General features: G+C 60.0%; 1 protein-coding gene across 1 annotated transcript in view; it reads right to left on the reverse strand.

Annotated features, from left to right (window-relative positions):
* The window catches only part of CAMTA1 (calmodulin binding transcription activator 1), an 819,414-nt gene that overhangs the window by 69,200 nt on the left and 733,241 nt on the right, over window positions 1–16,973 (reverse strand). Inside the window, exons 10-12 of the mRNA XM_072975888.1 lie at window positions 14,027–14,077; window positions 12,609–12,735; window positions 6,802–6,936 (exon numbers count right to left, since the gene is read on the reverse strand). Of these exons, the coding sequence (XP_072831989.1) occupies window positions 6,802–6,936; window positions 12,609–12,735; window positions 14,027–14,077 (313 nt within the window). The remainder of the gene's footprint in view (window positions 1–6,801; window positions 6,937–12,608; window positions 12,736–14,026; window positions 14,078–16,973) is intronic.

The raw sequence follows: 16,973 nt of genomic DNA on the forward strand, positions 1-16,973 counted from the left end.
CTCCTTCTGCCTTATCTGGCGAGCAGAATAAGGGACGGTGCAGTGGCATGAGGAGGGGCCGGGCGGCAGGGGGCCAGTAACAGGGGGCCCGTCAGCCAAGGCAGGGCACTGGATTTTATCCCGGGAACAGTGGGAGGGTTTTAAGCAGTCGTGGTGACAGGTTCAGTTATGTTTCCAAGACCCCCAGCTGCAGTATGGAGAATGAATCGTGTCTCCGCCTGCAGGGGGACCACCCTGAATGCTCTTGCATGACTTGCAGACAAGAGGTGATGGCGGCTCTGACGAGGCTGGTGATGATGGATGTGACCTTATTAGGAAATAGGGTCTTTGTAATTAGTGAATTACAGACCTAACTAGTTAAGACAAGTTCATGGGTTCGGGTGGGCCCTAATCCAACGAATGGCGTCCTGGTAAGAAGAGAAGAGACAGGTACAGAGACACACACAGAGGCAAGACTCCACATCGTCTTCCCTGCATCATGACAGAGGCAGAGGCTGGAGTTATGTTGCCACCAGCCAAGGAATGCCAAGGATCACAAGCTGGGAGAGGTGGGAAGGATTCTCCCCAAGAGCCTCCGGAGGGAGCATGGCCCTGCCTACACCCTGATTGTGAATTTCCCGCCTCTAGACCTGGGAGAGGAGACATTTCTGTTTCAAGCCCCGGAGTCTGTGGTCACTTGTATGGTAGCCGAGGAGACTGAGGCACGGTCAAGGGCAAGTCGGTTGACATGGACCATCGGAGGGTCTGAGCCTCCCCTCGTCCTGTCTCCAGCTGAGCCGCCTGCCCCCAGGTGGCCGGGAAGCTGACCCTGCAGGAACAGCCATGCTGCCTGGCGCTCCGGGGCTCCACCCTTGGGTTTTACTTTGCTTCCTGCCCCGACGGCCAGGACAAGGACGCGGAGGCTGCCTCCTCGGCCTCTGCGGGCGCTGGGCTTGCCGTTTCTCTGCAGGGCCCCATTTGTCACTGCTGCAGGGAGGCGGGTGAGGCCAGCCCCAAGGTGACCCAATCCTGCCAGCCAGAGCACTCCACACACATCCATTTGGTGTGGCCCCAGCTGCTAAAAGCAGGAGATCACGTCCACGGGAGGCATCTGAGGACCAGGTCCCTTGGTTTCTGCCTAAGGAGGGCTAAGGACAGACACTCACCCCAGTCGGTAACGATGCGGACCCTGCAGAGAACAGAGATGCTGATGACGCCCGGGAAGCCTGTGCTTTGGGGCAAGGCTCTAGCTGGACAGCTGCGGCGCGGAGAGAAGGCCCTTCCTGCCACTCAGCTTCAAGTCCCGAGTGTAAGACCGGCTCAAGCCAGCTTCTGCTGCTGCCACCTTATCTCCCAGGTCCCCGCTATGCAAAGAAATACCCAGAGACCTGTGAGCTAGCTGGCTTCGGTGTGCCCCAGACCCCACTTGAGGTGAAGGCCAGAAGGTTCTTGGCCGTGCCCCCTTTTACTTACAAGGCAAACCCCCGTGTCAGAGCTTCTGAAGCTCCTCCAAAGTGCCCCCAGAGGCAGGAGGGTGTGGGCCCCGGGCACTGACGATGCCTGTCATTCAAGGCAGCTCTCCAAAGTCAAGACAATTCACTGATGCTGTCTGTCCGATCTGAAAAAACTCGTGAATTCTGTAGTCTATGCCATAAAACAAACCAAACTGTTTCAGCAAAACAGTGACGTTTAAAATGACATACAGTAAAATTACTTAACCATTGCTCCTCCCCCCACATCATTTGGTAAAAGTGATGCTGTTGGTTGTTCCCACTTTCTGTCTGGCTCTGTGCACGTTCTCCCCTGTGGACAGTTTGCCACACAGTAGGCCCAGAGGAGGGTGACTGGAAGGCGGGCTGGGAGGAGGGGGTCTGCGGGAGGGAGGGAGTCAGGCCAGGAGAAGCCAGCAAGGTACACTCATCAGAATGCCCCAGACTGCCACCGTGGGTGGGAGAGACCATCCAGAAGCTTCCCAGGGGCGGGGCCAGCCTCACAGCTGGAATGGCCTCTCCTGCGGCCACGGCCACGGGGCTGCACACGTGGCCTCTGGGTCAGTGTGTGGTCTCTCACTCCTGGTGGTTGGAGGCTGCTATTAAAAACCAGCCAGCAGGGGAGAGGCTGGCAGGAGCATGGCCACATACCAGGAACAGGCAGCATGGAGGTGGGGGGAGGGGGACAGAGCTGGGACCATCCCAGCTTCAGGGCTTCCGTCTGTGAGCACAGAGGGTTTGGTCAGAGCAGAAGGTCAAGCTGGAGGCCAAATCTTGCATTTCCTTCTCTCCACCCCCTTAGAGGGGAGCAAGGGTCTCAGTTTTCCGACACCTCTAACCTGGGGCCAGGCTGCCCCAGAGGTTGGCTTACCAGATACCCTCCTCTGGCTCTGGTGACCCAGAGGGTAGGCTGCCAGGGGTGTCCGACCTGCCCTGAGGCTTCCTACACCGAAGTAGTCACCTACGTGATGAGGGGAGCTCCAGTCCTGGCTCCCCACTTATGCCTGCAATGACGAGGTCTCTCCCCCACCCAGGTGGCTAGCTGGCTGAGCCCAAGAAAGCTGCATCCACTGTCCCTCCAATCCTCTCACCCAGGCAGGAGGCTCAGCTGCCTGAGAGGCAATTCAAAATAGTCTAAGAATAAGCGGCTTAGCGGGGTTCGGAGAGGGGGCAGCGGGTGGGGTGGGGCCAGGGGCCAGGGGAGCATCAGATGGCTTCAAGAGAAAGAACAGAACGGGCCACCTGGAAGTTCCACTCCTCTTCTCTTCCAGGGACAGGGGTCATTTAAAGGTGTCCCAGTGCCCTTGCCCAGATGTGAGCCCCACCCTGTGGGCTGCCACAGTGTCAAATGGCCTAGGTTTATTCTCTGCAAACGCAGGCCCGGGCCAGACTGGCTAAACACAGCACATCCTCTCCATGCTCAGCACAGCCCTGGCTGTTTGTATCCAGGGACTCAGAGCAGGCAGAAGTGACATACCCCAGAGGCCCTCAGAAAACGGTCTCTGGGGTAAACTGTCTGCTTTGATGCCTCTTGCCTGGAAGAGGTCCCATTGCACCCCAAACGCACAGCTGGCCTGCCCCAGACCACTCGGGGGTCCTTGTGCAAACAGCCTGGGGAAATATGTTTTGAACCTGGGACTTTGAGGGGGCAGAAACGGTGAAAATGGGAGTTCCCAGAGTGCCCTGGCCAAAGGCCCACGCAGTTCCACCACCTGGCGCCCCTGCTGCTGCCTCTCCCTGGGCTACTTCTCATCCCTCTTAGCCTGGCTGTTGCCTGCCCAGGCTGGAGTCTCAGCAGAGGGGGTCACCTCCTCCAGGAAGCCTTCCTGAACAGTGGGCTGAATTAAGCTCTCTTGATGTGTCCCGTGAGAATTTATTCATTCATTCATGCAATCATTCATAAGACAAATAGGTACAGTGACCAGCAACCTGCCAGCTTGCTCTAGGCAGTGGGGATCCAAGCAGACAGGGCCTGTGACCCCAAGACTTCACAATAGGGTGGGGTTGGCGAGGGGTGCCCCCTAGGTCTGGGGGAAGCGCTGCAGCTCCAGAGACCCAGAGGGCTGCGCTCCCCGAAGTCGGCCGGAGTGGGTAGACGGTGGCCGCAGCGCCCCCTCTTCTCTGCTCTCCCTCCTTCCCCCCATTTTCATGCTGCATCTCCGCCCGGATGGCTGTGTCCAGCTGAGATTTAGGGGACGTGGGGCGCCTGCGCCGCCGATGTCTCTCCGCGGGGACGATCGCCTCCCACCCGGCGGGGCTGCTCAGACAAAGGCGGCGCCCAGGACAAAGGCCGCTCCACCTCTGCTGCTGCTGCTGCGCGCGCGCGCGCGGATTCGATGCCCGCATCCCCCCCAGCCTGTAGTTTCGCAAACAAATCCATTTAAAAAAAAAAATGAAAGCAGAGAATTTCTCCCCAAACATTTCTCCCGCTCTGGGATGGGGGCGGGGCAAGGAACGCCCCTAAGACTGCGAACTGGGCGACGGGTGGAGGCGCAGGAACCGCGCACAGCGGGAGTCGGCCGCCGGCACGCGAGCGCGCAGCCCCGGCTGCGCGTCCCCGTCCTGCCCCCCGGGGCTGCCGGGGGCCGGCCTTCGGTGCGCGGAGCCCTGCCGCAGCCCATCCCGGCGGACGCGGGCGCAGCCTGCCCGCCGCCCCGCGCGGGGCTCCCTGCATTGCAGCTGCGCCCGGCGTGCAAGCGTGCGTGTGTGCAGGCGTGTGTGTCCGTGCCCGGGTGTGTCTGTGCACGCGCGCCGCCGGGCCGCCGCGCCCCAGTTTGCTCGGCGCCGCAGTCCCCTCGCCCCCTCCCGTTCCACCGCCGCCCCTCCACCTCCCCGCAGCTCGAATTGAGAATTTGCCCGGTAACCGTGGGGGCGGGAGGGGCGGAGGTGAGGAGCTGCGGAGACGCGAGGGGAGAGGAGCGGAGAGGAAAGGAGGGCTTCTGACAGCCTGGCCACTGCAGCATCTTCTCTGACACACTTCTTCACTCAGACCACAGGGACGGCCAGAGCCCGGGGGACCCCCCGCCCCGGGCTGTCCCAGCTGCCCCCTCTGCACCGGGAGGACTATGCTCCTGGCGCTGCGGCTGCAGTCCTGCTCCCCTCCCCCCACCGCTATTATTTATCAGGCTGGTGAAATGCTGCGAAAAGGATCCTTGGGTGAATAAGTCACTTGTATTCGGTTCAGGATGGGGGCGCGGTGAGGGGCGAGAACTAGGAGAGGGAAGTTTCCCCTCTACCCTGGCAGGGTGGGGCCTCACAGTTCCTCCGCCCTGGCCCCCCCTTTCCCTCCCACTACTTGAAAGGACATCTGGTCAAGCCCCTAGGGAAAGAGATGTCTGGGGTCCTTCCCAGCCCCCATCTGCTCTCTGTAGGGGTAGCCCTGCCTCCTCTCCCCAACTCCTGTCATCTCTCTGGTGTCTTCTGCCAGGGGCTGCGGGGCGGATGGGGGGGAAGCTTATTTCAGGGGGAGGCCTGTGGAGGTCAGAGCTCCCAGTCCCTGCAGAGGAGGCTGCTGCAGAGCAAGTGTCCTGCCTGGCAGCAGGCCCACTGCCCGAAGGGCCTCATGTGGCCATGGACTTGGGGATGTGCTTGTCATGAAGCAGTTAGGTGGCTTGCCTTCCCCGTGATCTCCATCACAGCATCCTCCCCTGCCGGCCACCACCTCCCGGTACAGCCGGCTCTCCAGGCTTCCTGGGGGCCGGCTGACGTTTCCTGCGCTCCCAGGCACTGCGGGGCTGGACTTGGCTATCTGAAAGGCTGCATCTCCCCAGCAGGTCCTACACTGACTGGTCTCAGCATCCTTCAGTCCACCCTGCGGAGGTGACCTGGTCACTCAGGGAGAGCCGGGGCTCTGCAGAGTTCCCTGTTTCCTTTCCTATTTGTTCTGCAAAACGGAAACAGGATTTCCTGAACGGGAGCCCCTGGTCACCCTGCCCTTGTCTGTTGCATCCTGTAGGTCATCGTTACAGCTCTGGCTGGCTTCAGCCATGGTTGAGGTGGCTGCCAAGACCAGCCTGGTGCTCCCAGGCAACAACTGCCAGGGTGCGGATGCCTGTTGAGCCAAAGCCACTTCTGGGAATAGCTCAGAGGGTTTAGTGGCCAAGGTGGCTGCCAGGCACCCTGTCATGGCTGGGGCCGGGGCTGGGACAAGACCGACGTTTGCACCCTGGGTGGTTCAGGAAAGCTGCCCAGGGCATGTACCCAAGCCCAGAAATGGCCCGGCAGCCAGCAGCCAGGGGAAAGCTGAGAGGTGGGAAGGCAAAGGGCTGCTGTGGATGAGGGAGGGGAGCTTAAGTAAGTGAGCCCCACAGAGGGCCCAGGGTCAGCTTAGCCAAGACCCAACGCCTCAGGCTGACAAGCTCTCCAGCGAGGTGTCCCACAGAGAGGCGCCTCTGCAGCTGCCCTGATGCTAAGGCCGTGTGTAGCCACCCCTCCCACTCTGGCCCAGTGCAGAGAGCAGACTGATAGCTCAGCACCCTTCCCCTCCAGGCCAAGTCCAGGGCTCCCCTTAGGCATGCCCAGGCCTGCAAGGGCAGCCTTGGACCATGGCACCCCCCACCTGTCTTTGGCAGCTTTTCTTTGTAGAGCCTCTGGTTCCCCAAGGGGAGCAGCCAGCACTCAGAACCCCATGGACGAGGCCGGTGGCTCTCAGGGATGCATCCTTGGCTGGTACGTCCTGCCTCCTCCCTTGGAGCCTACAGGGACTCCTTGGCCCTCCACCCTCAGCCACGATCACGAGCCTGCGCTTGTGTCAGACGCTCTATAGGGCAGAGGCCAAAGGAAAAGCAGCCTAGAAGCAGAGGCTGGCGGCTGTTGGACAGCTTCCGAGAGAAGATCTGACTTATTGTCCCTAACTGGCAGGAGCCCTCAACACAAAGTCCAGGTCTTGGAATCTGAAAGAAGCCCACCCTGCCCTTCTCCACTCCCCCACCCCCTCCCCTGCCCCAGGGGCGCAGGGCTTGGTCATGGCCTCTGGGAAGTCCTTCTGCTTTGAGAAGCTGAGCCCCCCTGGGGGGGGGGCAGGCAGCTGAGGATGCTTGGACCCTGCTCCTCCAGGTCTATCGAGAGAGCGGGTCCTCTCAGCAACTTGGGGGCTTGCCTGGCCGCTCAGAGCCCCCCAGCAGGCCCTGGACCCAAGCTCACATACTCACTCTGTCCCAGGGAGAGACAGAGATGAAGGATGGGGACCTAGTCTGTCCCCCTGAGGTGGAGACTTGTGCCTGGAGTGCAAGTTAGGAGACCTGGATGTGTCCTTTTTCACACCTTGTGCATTGGATTCCCAAGTGTCCCTCTCGCGTACGGCCTGGTAAGGTGACCCGAGCGCTGTTCTTACCGTCCAGTGACAGCCAGTCGTGCTGGGAGGAGGGGAGCGTGGGCAGGGCCCGAGCTTTGTACTCAAACACCACTGAGTTGGAGATGATCTGGTTGTTGAAGGCAACTTGCAGGGTCACAAGACCAGTGTCATGAGCTGAAAGCAAAAGGAAGAGAGGTCAAGGTAGGGGTGGGGGGCACCCTTTAGCTTGGGTACCACCCAACAGCCTGGAGTACACTGGCCTCTCCCCACGGCCTTTCGGGGTTGGCTCCTCTGCTCTATGGTGAGGACAGGGACTGGGAGCCCTGTGTTGATTGGCCGAATGAATGGATGGGAGGCTGGTCCGCCACCCTGCCCTGTGGCTGGCTGGCTCCTTGCCCTCCAGTTCATCAGAGCCAGGGTTCAGGCACAGCATTTGCGCTGGACCCCTTTGCGCTCATTTCTGTTTCACCTTTTCCTACAAGCCTATCCTGACTCTTAGCACGGCTCTCTGTGTATTTTTAGAAGCTCTTCTGCCTCCCTGGTGAGGGCAAGAGCTTTGGCTGTGCCTGCGACTCTGAGCCCAGTGGTGCTGGGCTGGGGGCTGGCATGAAACCTGCTCCTCCCTCCAATGCTTGAATGCGAAGCTTCAGGAAGACAAACCCTTGTGGGCCTCATGAGCTGCTCTGGCCCGCAGTGTGGGGCTCAGCGAAAAGTATTGGTTGAATAAACGAATAGGGCATCCTCACTGTCAGCAAGAGGGCAGCCCGCCCCTGGCGGGGACCCGCTCACTTCTGAGCTTGAGGCGGATGTTGAAGTCTTGGGGGCTGGTGGGGTTGGGCAGGCTGCTCTGCCCTGCCCGGCCTCGGCCCCCGCAGACGTCAGGGTTATGTGCTCTCTGCCCTGCTTTTCTGGAACACCAGACACCAGTGCCCAGGGCCTCCCCAGGACAGATTTCCAGGGAGGACACACACAGGATCCTGTTACTGCTTGGGCTCTTGATTTTCAGCAGCTTAGCCTCGAGGAAGCGGTCCAAGTCAGCTGCTCCCCGGGGCCGAGGAAAACTCTGGCTTCCCTCTGAGGACGTCTGATGGGAAAACCGACTCATTGGCTCATGGCCTCTGTCCATCCCAGGTGGATGGGTTATGCCATTGTCCCCAGAGCAGGAGGTTATTGTCCCAGGATGACCTGTGGTTTTTTGCCCTGTGCTTCCCCCCCAGTGGGGTCCCTCAGCACCAGATCACAAGCTGGCTCCGTGGTGGGTGGGTCCCATGGGAATTCCAGCAGCGCCTCTCTGGGCAGGGAGCCCCAGCCAAGTCCAGACCTCCCTGGGCTCTGACAGCATCCCTGGGCAGATCTCCAAGCTCGCGGTCACTTGCTTTCCCTGGAGACTTGCCTGGTTTACCAACAGGAAGGAAGGGCATCAGCGTGTGCCCTGTCTGAGCCCGCTCTGCTCTGCGCCTCTGAGCAAGCCTCTGCCTCTCACTGGCCCCTGGGGCGCTCAAGGCTTCTCCGTACCAGATGTTCCAGCTGGAGGGTCCTCCTTACCTGCTGCTCATCTTGTGTCACCTCCTGGCATGCGCGTAACTGGCGGTGATGCTGGAATGGTGGCAGATGCAAAGCCATCTCATCCTTCCCCAGGCGACGGAGCAGAGAGGACCTGTCACAGTCTACTGGGTCCCAGCCCAGCAGCTTGGGGCATGCAGGCCCAGGAAGTTTCCTGCAATCTCTTTTCCTCCCCGTGTTTAATCGATCAGCGAGTCCAGATCCATGTCCCTCTCTCCATCCCAATGACCAACACTCTGGCCCAAACTGCCATCATTTCTAGCCTAGATGCCTGGACTCCTGCACTAGCCTCCTGCTGAGGGCCACCCCAGCACACCTGAGACCTACCTGTTCCTGCTGGGATGGGTCAGAAGGGCCACACCCCATGAAACCCGTGGGAGTGTGTTGCCCAAGGGAGCCCTTCTCCTTGAGTCGGGAAAGATCACCGCTCAGCCCCTTCCTACGGTTTCCCTGCTTTGTTCTTCCCTCCTACAATCCATTCTCCCACACACCCAGAATCGTCTTCTAGAGACATAATTTAGATCAAGTCACTCCCCACTTAAAACGAATGGCTTCCATAGCAAGTAAAACCAAATCAAACTCTTTCTTAAGACTTAGAAGGGTGCACACGATTTGGTCCCTGCTGTCTTCTCCAACCTAGCCACGTTCCCCTCCCCACTACCTTCATATTTCTCCAACTTACCAAACCTGTTCCTGCCTCAGGGCCTTTGCACTTCCTTTGCCCTCTGCCTGGAGGCATTCCTCCCACTCTTCCCATGACTAGCTCCATTTCATCATTCAGGTTCCAGCCTAATACCCCAGCCTGCCAGAGGCTTTCCCTCATCAGTCTGTCCACAGGAACCTCCCTTTTCCCAAGTGAGTTTATCACATCACCATATTCTAGTGTCTCGACGTGGTTCCCCCCAGTTATCGTGGTTATCTTTTTCTTTCCTTGTTTGTTTCTTGCCTCCTGCAGTAGAAGGTAAGCTCTGTGAGAGCGGGGAGCCGGTCTGTCCTGGTCACCTCTTCATGCCCAGTACCAAGATCAATCCCCGGCCTGTTATGGCCTCTCAATCCCTGTTTGTTGAGCAAATTGATTCAAAACACAGCACACCAGCTCATCTCATTTTGAATTTCATCATTTGCATGGGGGGCCTCAAGGGATCCAGCGTGGGGCTGCTTCTAGCAAAATCTTCCCATTGGGGGAATTCTTCCAACTTCTTCTGAGCTCAGGTTGCCTTTCCTAAGTCCAAAGTCCTCCACTGCTGCGCCGCCCAAGCTCAGTGGTCTGGCGTGGCTGTCCCCCTCCTGATCTTGCAGCACTTCTGGAATCTTGCAGGAGGCAGATTCCATGACTCTGTGTCCTCTGTGGCCAGCGACAGAGGGGGAGCTGCCCAGAAGCACCATCTACTTGGCCAGAGTCAAGTCTCCCCATCCGTTTTGCCTGGGCAGGTGCACCAGGCCGGTGGGCGGTGGCCATTTGCACCCTCTGTGCCCCCTCCCATGTCATTCTAGCTCCTAAGGTGTCCTGCCCTGTGCTCACAGACCTCCAAGGCCTCCTTTTTGGCACCGCTTGTTTGGTTCTGGCTTCAAGTATTCTTTCTTTTAGATCAGCTCCAGTTTCCCTGAGCCTTTGGGAAACCCAGGGGAGGTGTCCTTGAGCAGCCAGCCTCACCCCCTAGGATGTTGCTCATGTGCATGACCAACTCCTTCCCGGACTGAAAACTCCCTGGGGTCAAGGTCAGTGTTAGGGGGGCTGGGATGCAGCTCCATTCCAGGTGCCTGGCAAACCATTAGCTGAATGAAGAAATGAATGAGTGCTTGCCTGTTCCACCCAGTGCCCTCTGACAGAATGACATGTTTCAGTCAGGGCGTCAAAACAGGGATGTCCAAAAGGGACCCCCATTTGCAGTTAGTGGTAGAACAGAGCAGAGCCCTGGTTCTCAACCTGCTGAGCCTCCCTGGGTCCAAAATGCAGGATGTTAGGGGAGCCTGAAGGGCTGGGAGATACAGTGACCTGGGCAGACTCTCCTGCCAGCTCTGGGGACCCAGAGATGCTCTGGGACCAGGAGACCCACCTGCTGAGACCTGAACAGCCCAGGGCCCCTCTTCCGGCTCCCCTCCAGGACAGGAGGGCAAGGCCCTACATGCACAGTAGATTCAAGAATTGAGCCTGCGAGCCAGGAGCTTCCTGGACCTTCCTCTTCTCAGCCTCTTGCCCATCTGGCAGGTGGTTTTGAAAGATGTAGAAACGGAAGCCCAGAGAGGTCATCCACCAGGCCCAAGTTGCCAGATGGTAACCGGCTGATGTGGGATGGGCGTGGTGTGACTGATCCAGCCCCCAGGATCTGCCAGGTCCTGGCCTGGGACACCATCCAGAGGGCACGCAAAGGCCGGTCTTTTTTTTTTTTTTTTTTTTTGAGGGTTCAGATAACTCAGGACAGGCAAGGTCTGGGTCCTCAGCCAGGCCAGAACCAGGTACAGGAAGTGCATCTATTTATAGGCAAGGCGGGTCCTGTTCCAGCAGCAGGTGATAAGCGGACACTTTAATAGCACGTTGCCCTCTCCCCCAGCTCACCCGCAGAGGTGGGCGGGGGGCTGCATTAGCCACACACAGCCCTGAGCTGGGATAGGCTGGCCCAGCCTGGCTGTCATCCATCCGGGGTGGCTGTGGTCCAGGCCCAGGAGGGCTGCTGGGAGCCAGGGAGCGGGGGGTGCTGAGTGGGTCCGGTGCAGCCAGCCAGGCGGCCAGTGGGGGCAGGGCCAGCAGCCCTGGCTCCCTGGGCTGTTTGTGGGGACGTGGCTACTGGGATGAAGTGGAGGCCAAGCAGGTGAGCCCAGCCCTGGAGCAGAGGCATTCTGCTCCGGTGGGCTGCGTGGGGAGATGGAGGGAGAGAGAGAATGTTCCATGTCAGCTCAGGAGCCCTGGGCTGGGGGGACGCAGAGAGCGGGGGCAGCCCTGGGTTCAAGCTGGATCACCCTGGGTGGAACCAGGCCCCTGGCACTGACTGGCTCTACTCTTGCCCCACGACCCCTGCCCCCACTTCTCCTCCCTACCCTTGGCCCTCCACAGGGGGCTCTCTTTCTCACCGTTTGTAGATGCCCTAGCTTCAGATAGCATGGACTGGGGCCCTCTGCCACCTGCCTCCTCGCCTGCCTCTCCGCTCACCGCCTGGGCAAGCTGGACGGGCCAAGCCTGGAGCTGACGGTGCCCATGAGAGGTCAGTCAGGGGGCCTCCCCAGCCCCAGCCCCAGAAACAGAAAACATGTGCCCTAGAAACAGACTCCTTCACAGATATGCTCTCCCTTCTTGTGACATGCCAGGCGCTTTTAAACTGTAATGGGTTTACAATGTGTTTCTGGGGTACAGCATAGTGATTCAGTCATACATATATATTCATATATTCTTTTTCGTTATAGGTTATTACAAGCTACTGAATACAGTTCCCTGTGCTGTACAGGAGGTCCTTGTTGTTTATCTAGCCAGGCACTTTCTGAGCCCTGGGACCGAGAAAGACACAGTCCCTGTCCTCATGGAGCCAACATGCCACTGGCAGGTGGTAATGGCCAGAGGTCAAGGACAAGTTGACCAGATAAGGACGTGAAGCTACATGGATGACGATGATGAGTCTCAGTGAGAGGGAGAAGGCCAGAGCCACAGGGCAGCCCTCGGGGGCCCCTGTCCCTGAAAGTGGAAGCGGACAAGGAGCTGGTGCCTTTTTCTGGCCACGGGGTGGACGGCTTCACCAAATTCTCAAAGGAGGTTGTGCAGATATTCTCAATTTGACACCCCTTCTCCTCCAGAACTTCTCCATCCCCCTCTGACCTGCTCTGTGCCCCGGGGGACTGGTCCCGTGAGCTCTCTTGTTCTTGTGGCTTCTGCTTGGCTTGGGCCGTGGGAGGCACGGGCCAGCGGAGAGAGGGAGGCCTCCTGGCCCCGACGCCAGGCCCAGCTGGCAGCCCTCCGCCCGCCTGGCTCTCATCAGCTCTGGTCATCTTCAGGCGGAGGGTGGTCAGAGCTTCCTGCTGTGGCCCGTCTTGGGTGTGTCAACCTGGCTCACTGGATACCTGAACAGTCCCCCATCAGGTTCTCTGCAAAATCCCAGCTGAGCACACCTGTGTCCCGCCTGATAAAGGGGTCCACCAGCCCAGAACAGATGGCATCATAATAGCGAATCCCTCATGTCAGGGGACACCGAGGCCCAGAGTAATGACCCAACTTCCCAGGGTCACCCCCTCCCCCAGGGTGACTGGCATCCGGTGCTCTGGGGCCCCACGCCTCTGCTGGGACACAGCCTTCTCACCTGGGCAGTAGCAGCGCAGCACCCCGGGCTGAATCAAGGACGCAGGCACTGAGATCTGGTCGAACAGGCAGCTGTAGTTATTGCTGGCTTCTTGCCACGGGCCTGTGATGAGAACCTTCACTCCTCCCTGGAGGGAACAGAGGCGAGCAGAGGGGCTCAGTCACACAGGGAGGGTGGAGAGACACGCCCTCTGTGGCTGCACCGCTCGGACAGTTGTCTGCACTCCCAGCCCTCGTGCAGATTCCCAACTGCAGTACGTCCTGACTTTTGAGAACCGCTGTTTCAGGACTGCAGCAGGAATAGGGACCCTAGCTGCCACCCCTGTCCCCAAGTCCCTGGTGGGGGAGGACCCCCCCCAGATGCTCCTTGCCTTCCTCAGCTGGCATCCAACACAGGGCTAGCAGTCCTGACCCCTGACCCCCTTATGGAATCGGAACATCAAGTTCCAAGCAGCAGGGAGCACAGAGCTTTCCAAACCCTTCAGCCCATGATGCCCCTGCAAACTGGCCGGTGGGACCCCTGGAAGGAAATGAGTGGGGGAGGGGGCTTTCTCTGTCATTGGCTGGTGGACAGATTGTGGGAACTCTGAGCTGTGGAAACAGGCCTGAGCATCTTGGTGGTCCCCCAGGGACTGGAAGTCCTGGTGAGGAGATGAGGGGAGACCCAGGATCCCAAGGGGGTGGTGAGGACAGCCAGGACATGGATGAAGCCAGGACATGGATGAAGAAGGCGAGAAAAAGACAGCAGAACAGAAAATTGGAAGGCCGGCTCAGAGCTGGAGGGGCTTGGAGGTTGCCTGGGTTGGAGAGGGGCTCCCTGCTGGGCGCTGGGGATGGGGTGGGGCTGAACATCAGCTCCTGGACTCTGTGCCGAGCCACAGAGGGCAACTGTGTGTGCCACTGCCCACACAGCCTGCTAGCCCCCTCGCTCTGCACACACGGTCCACTGACATGCTTGCAGCCTGGCTGTGCGGGGCAGCTGCTCCCATCGGCGGCGGAGTTGGGGTGGAGGGAGGGGATGGAGGAGAGGGGCTCAGATGAACTTGCTTAGCTGGAGGGGAGAGGGCCCTGCCCCCAAGGATCCCAGGAGATCCTGCCCAGAAGCAGTGGAGCACAGGAAAAGGATGGGCACTCCCCGAACTCCCGCTGGAACCAGCCAGGGCAGCCACAGAGCAAAGAGGTGGCCTTATGTCTCAGTGCCCCGGGCAGTCCTGCTCTCAGGTCACTGTGCCCGCTTGGTGATGAACAGCACCCTGTCTTGCCTGATGTGGGCAATGATGTGTAGGTGCTGCTCAGGGCTCAGACAGCGAGGGGAAGGCTGGATTGCCGAGTTGTGGGGGAGTCTGCTCTGGGAATGCGGGGGGTAGGGTTGCTGGCCTCTGGCTCTCCTGGGGTGGGCTGACCTCAGGTTCCACTCACCTTTCCCAGCAAGGGGCCAAGAACGGCCCAGGACCGGGTGGAGAGCGCCACCTAGTGTCCAGGCGGGAGGGGGTCGAGAGGTGCACCTGCTGGAGGCTGGGGTGACAGAGGGTGCGGAGTGCGGCCTGAGACCTTCCTTCCTCCACCTCTCCAGGCCAGGAGACCAGACCCCAGCCCTCGCATTGTGGCCTAATGCCAGGAAGACGCTCATTCTTGGGTGACCCATCCTGGGCACTGGCCCATCCATGACCCGGAGGGACCCCAGCCTCAACCCGGGACTTGCTCCTGAGGCTCCCCACAGTGTTCCTGGCAGCCTGGCCTGGCCCAGGGCTGGCCTTGGGCATCAGCAGCAGGAGGGTGCGTTTCCAGGGATGAGGTGGAGGTGGGCCCCCCAGAGCCCAGCACAGAAGAGAGGTTCCACCACGGAAGGGGCTCTCCCGGACGGGAAGGCACAGCCCCTGTGCCCTTGGATGGGCCTACCTTCCTCTGGCTGCAGTGCCTGGAGAAGTCACTTTGCTGCTAGACAATCAGAGTTTGGAAGGCACTGGAGAGAGCTCGGGACCAGGAGCCAAAGCAGGAAGTCTGCCCCTTAGAAGCTGTGTGTCCTCAGGCAAGTGGCCCAACCTCTCTGGGTGGCATATGAACCCTAGAGCCCACCTGGCCTCAACATCCTTCAATTCAGATATACAGCTACATAGAGAGATTTGGAGTTCTGCCTGCATGGCGGGACTGGGGCCAGCAACTTTGGGCCCACGGGCTGGGAGTGGAGGCCTGGTTGGGAGGTGTGCACACGTGGAACCTGACTTTGGGATTCCTGGGAGCACCAGAAGCCAGTTCAGGGCAAGATCATCCCTGGATCCTGGGCAGTGAAAGAGCAGTGGCTTCAAAAGGCCACAGACAGTCACCATGTGAGAAGGAAAGAAAAATAAATAACCCCAATCAAGAGCAGCTGGCATGACGCTGGAGCTGCTGTGAGGAACAAAGGGCTGCGGAAGTTACTGGAGCACATCAGGACCTTCTCCATGGAAACTGCTGTGGGAGGGGCTGGGCATCCATCAGTTCAGGCGATGGTCTCCATGGCAACACCGGCCTGACTGGGCTGAACCACTGTGCCGCGGGCACCTGACAGCTCTAATTGCAGCCTCCCGGGCCTGGTGTGGCAGTTCAGTGGAGGGAGATGACGCAGAAGGCTTGGGGGAGGAGATCTGAGCTGTCTGAGGTCTCTGTGCCCTGCGAGCCCTGAGATAAAGGACCCGGACTTCTGATGCACCTAGGGCGGCCCTGGCCCAGGGACACCTCCTGTGTGTGTGTGTGTGTGTGTGTGTGTGTGTGTGTGTGTGTGTGTTTGTGTGTTGGTGACCAGCTGCAGCTGGAGGTGAAGAGGTGGACAGAACTAAGGAGACATGGGAGTGTCCTGTGGGAGGGAGGGATGCTCCAAGAAGAGACAGCAAGACCTTAGCATTCCTGCGAAGTGGGTGCTGGGGCACCATCGAATTTTAGAGCTGGGTGGGGGCGCTGGGCGACCGACCCCATATTTTCAGACTAGGAAGAGCCCCCGGGGCCTGTGTGTCTTGCTGCAGAGCCCTCCACCAGCTTGGCAGAGCCTGGCTGGAACCGGGCTCCTGTCATAGGCAGCAAGCAGGCTTCTTCTTGGCAGAGAAGGGGAGAGGGTGAGGGGGCACCACGCCCGCCTAGGGGCTGTGAGGGGAGGGGCGGGGCGGGGGAGAGATGCCCTCTCCTGCAGAACTGGGAGTGGGGTGGCCCCTGCTGCTGGACTGGGAACAGTGGCCGGGTAGGGGAGGACGGTGGGGAGCAAGTGGCGGGCAGAGGCCTCACCGAGCAGCCACGTTGGGCCCCAGGCCAGCATTTTCCAAATCAAACTGAATTTGACCTGCTCTTGTTTCTGGGTAGCTGGAAGCATGGGGAGCTTCTGGAAAAGCCGGGCTGTCCGCTCCCTGCGCTCCCTCCCATTCCTTTCCCGTTCCCGTGCCGCCCTCGCGTGGCCAGCTGCTGAACTGACTTTCTCCGAGGTTCAGGTTAGGGACCCGACAGCCACTCCTTGGGTACAGGACCGAGAGGTCCAGGACTGCTCAGGGCCCCTGACTGGAGCCCGTAGGTCCCAGGGGCTGGAGTGAGGGCCTGGACCGGCCCAGGGATGGGCAGTCACAGCTCAAGGCTGAGCCCAGGAGAAAGAAACTCCTCTTCCCACAGGACTCGGGGTCCAGGGAGCCTCAGAGCATCCCGGGGACACAATCTCCAAGGTCCGAGGACTTGGCGGGCCTTGAGGCCACCCCTCTCAGCCACGTACAGATCAGGAAACCGAGGTCCAGAGAGGCAGGTCTCAGAGCCTGGCCAGAGAGGCAGCGCCCCAACCCCCAGCTCTGACCTCCCTGCACCCGAGTCCCAGGCCTCCCTTCAGACCCCTCTGAATTGCTTTCTTAAGCCCCATGGGGGTTAAGCTGCTGAGCTGAGCTGACCTTTCACCCCAGGGGGACAGGGTCCCGCCAAGCCACACCAAGAGCAAACTGAGTCAGAATCTTCTGGAGTCTTGGGGGGCCGTGGGGGCGGGGGACCCTTGGAGGTGGACGGAAGAGGCAGACACTTCGCTCAGCCCTCACAGCAGCCCCGTGAGGAAATCATCGCCCTGAGACCTTAGATGCAGGCAGGAGGGCAGCGACCCCGCCCAAAGTCACTGGCTAGTCAGCGTGGGGCCAGGGCTTGAATCCGGATTGTCCAGTCCCAGCCCCGTGCTCCTTACCGCGTGGGGCAGCCGCCCGTGGACACCCGAGGCTTTGACGAGCGCGCCGCCCGCAGGCACTCACGCAGCGCGCGGGCGGAGCTGCCCTCCTGACACCTGCCGTAGCTCTAGGACGCTCCTGTGTGAGGGCGGGGCTGCTTCCTGGGCTGAGAGCCGGGGGGCATTTGTGTGCAGACTGTATCTCAGCCT

Source organism: Vicugna pacos, chromosome 13, assembly GCF_048564905.1.
Source record: "Vicugna pacos chromosome 13, VicPac4, whole genome shotgun sequence".
Lineage (NCBI taxonomy): Eukaryota > Metazoa > Chordata > Mammalia > Artiodactyla > Camelidae > Vicugna > Vicugna pacos.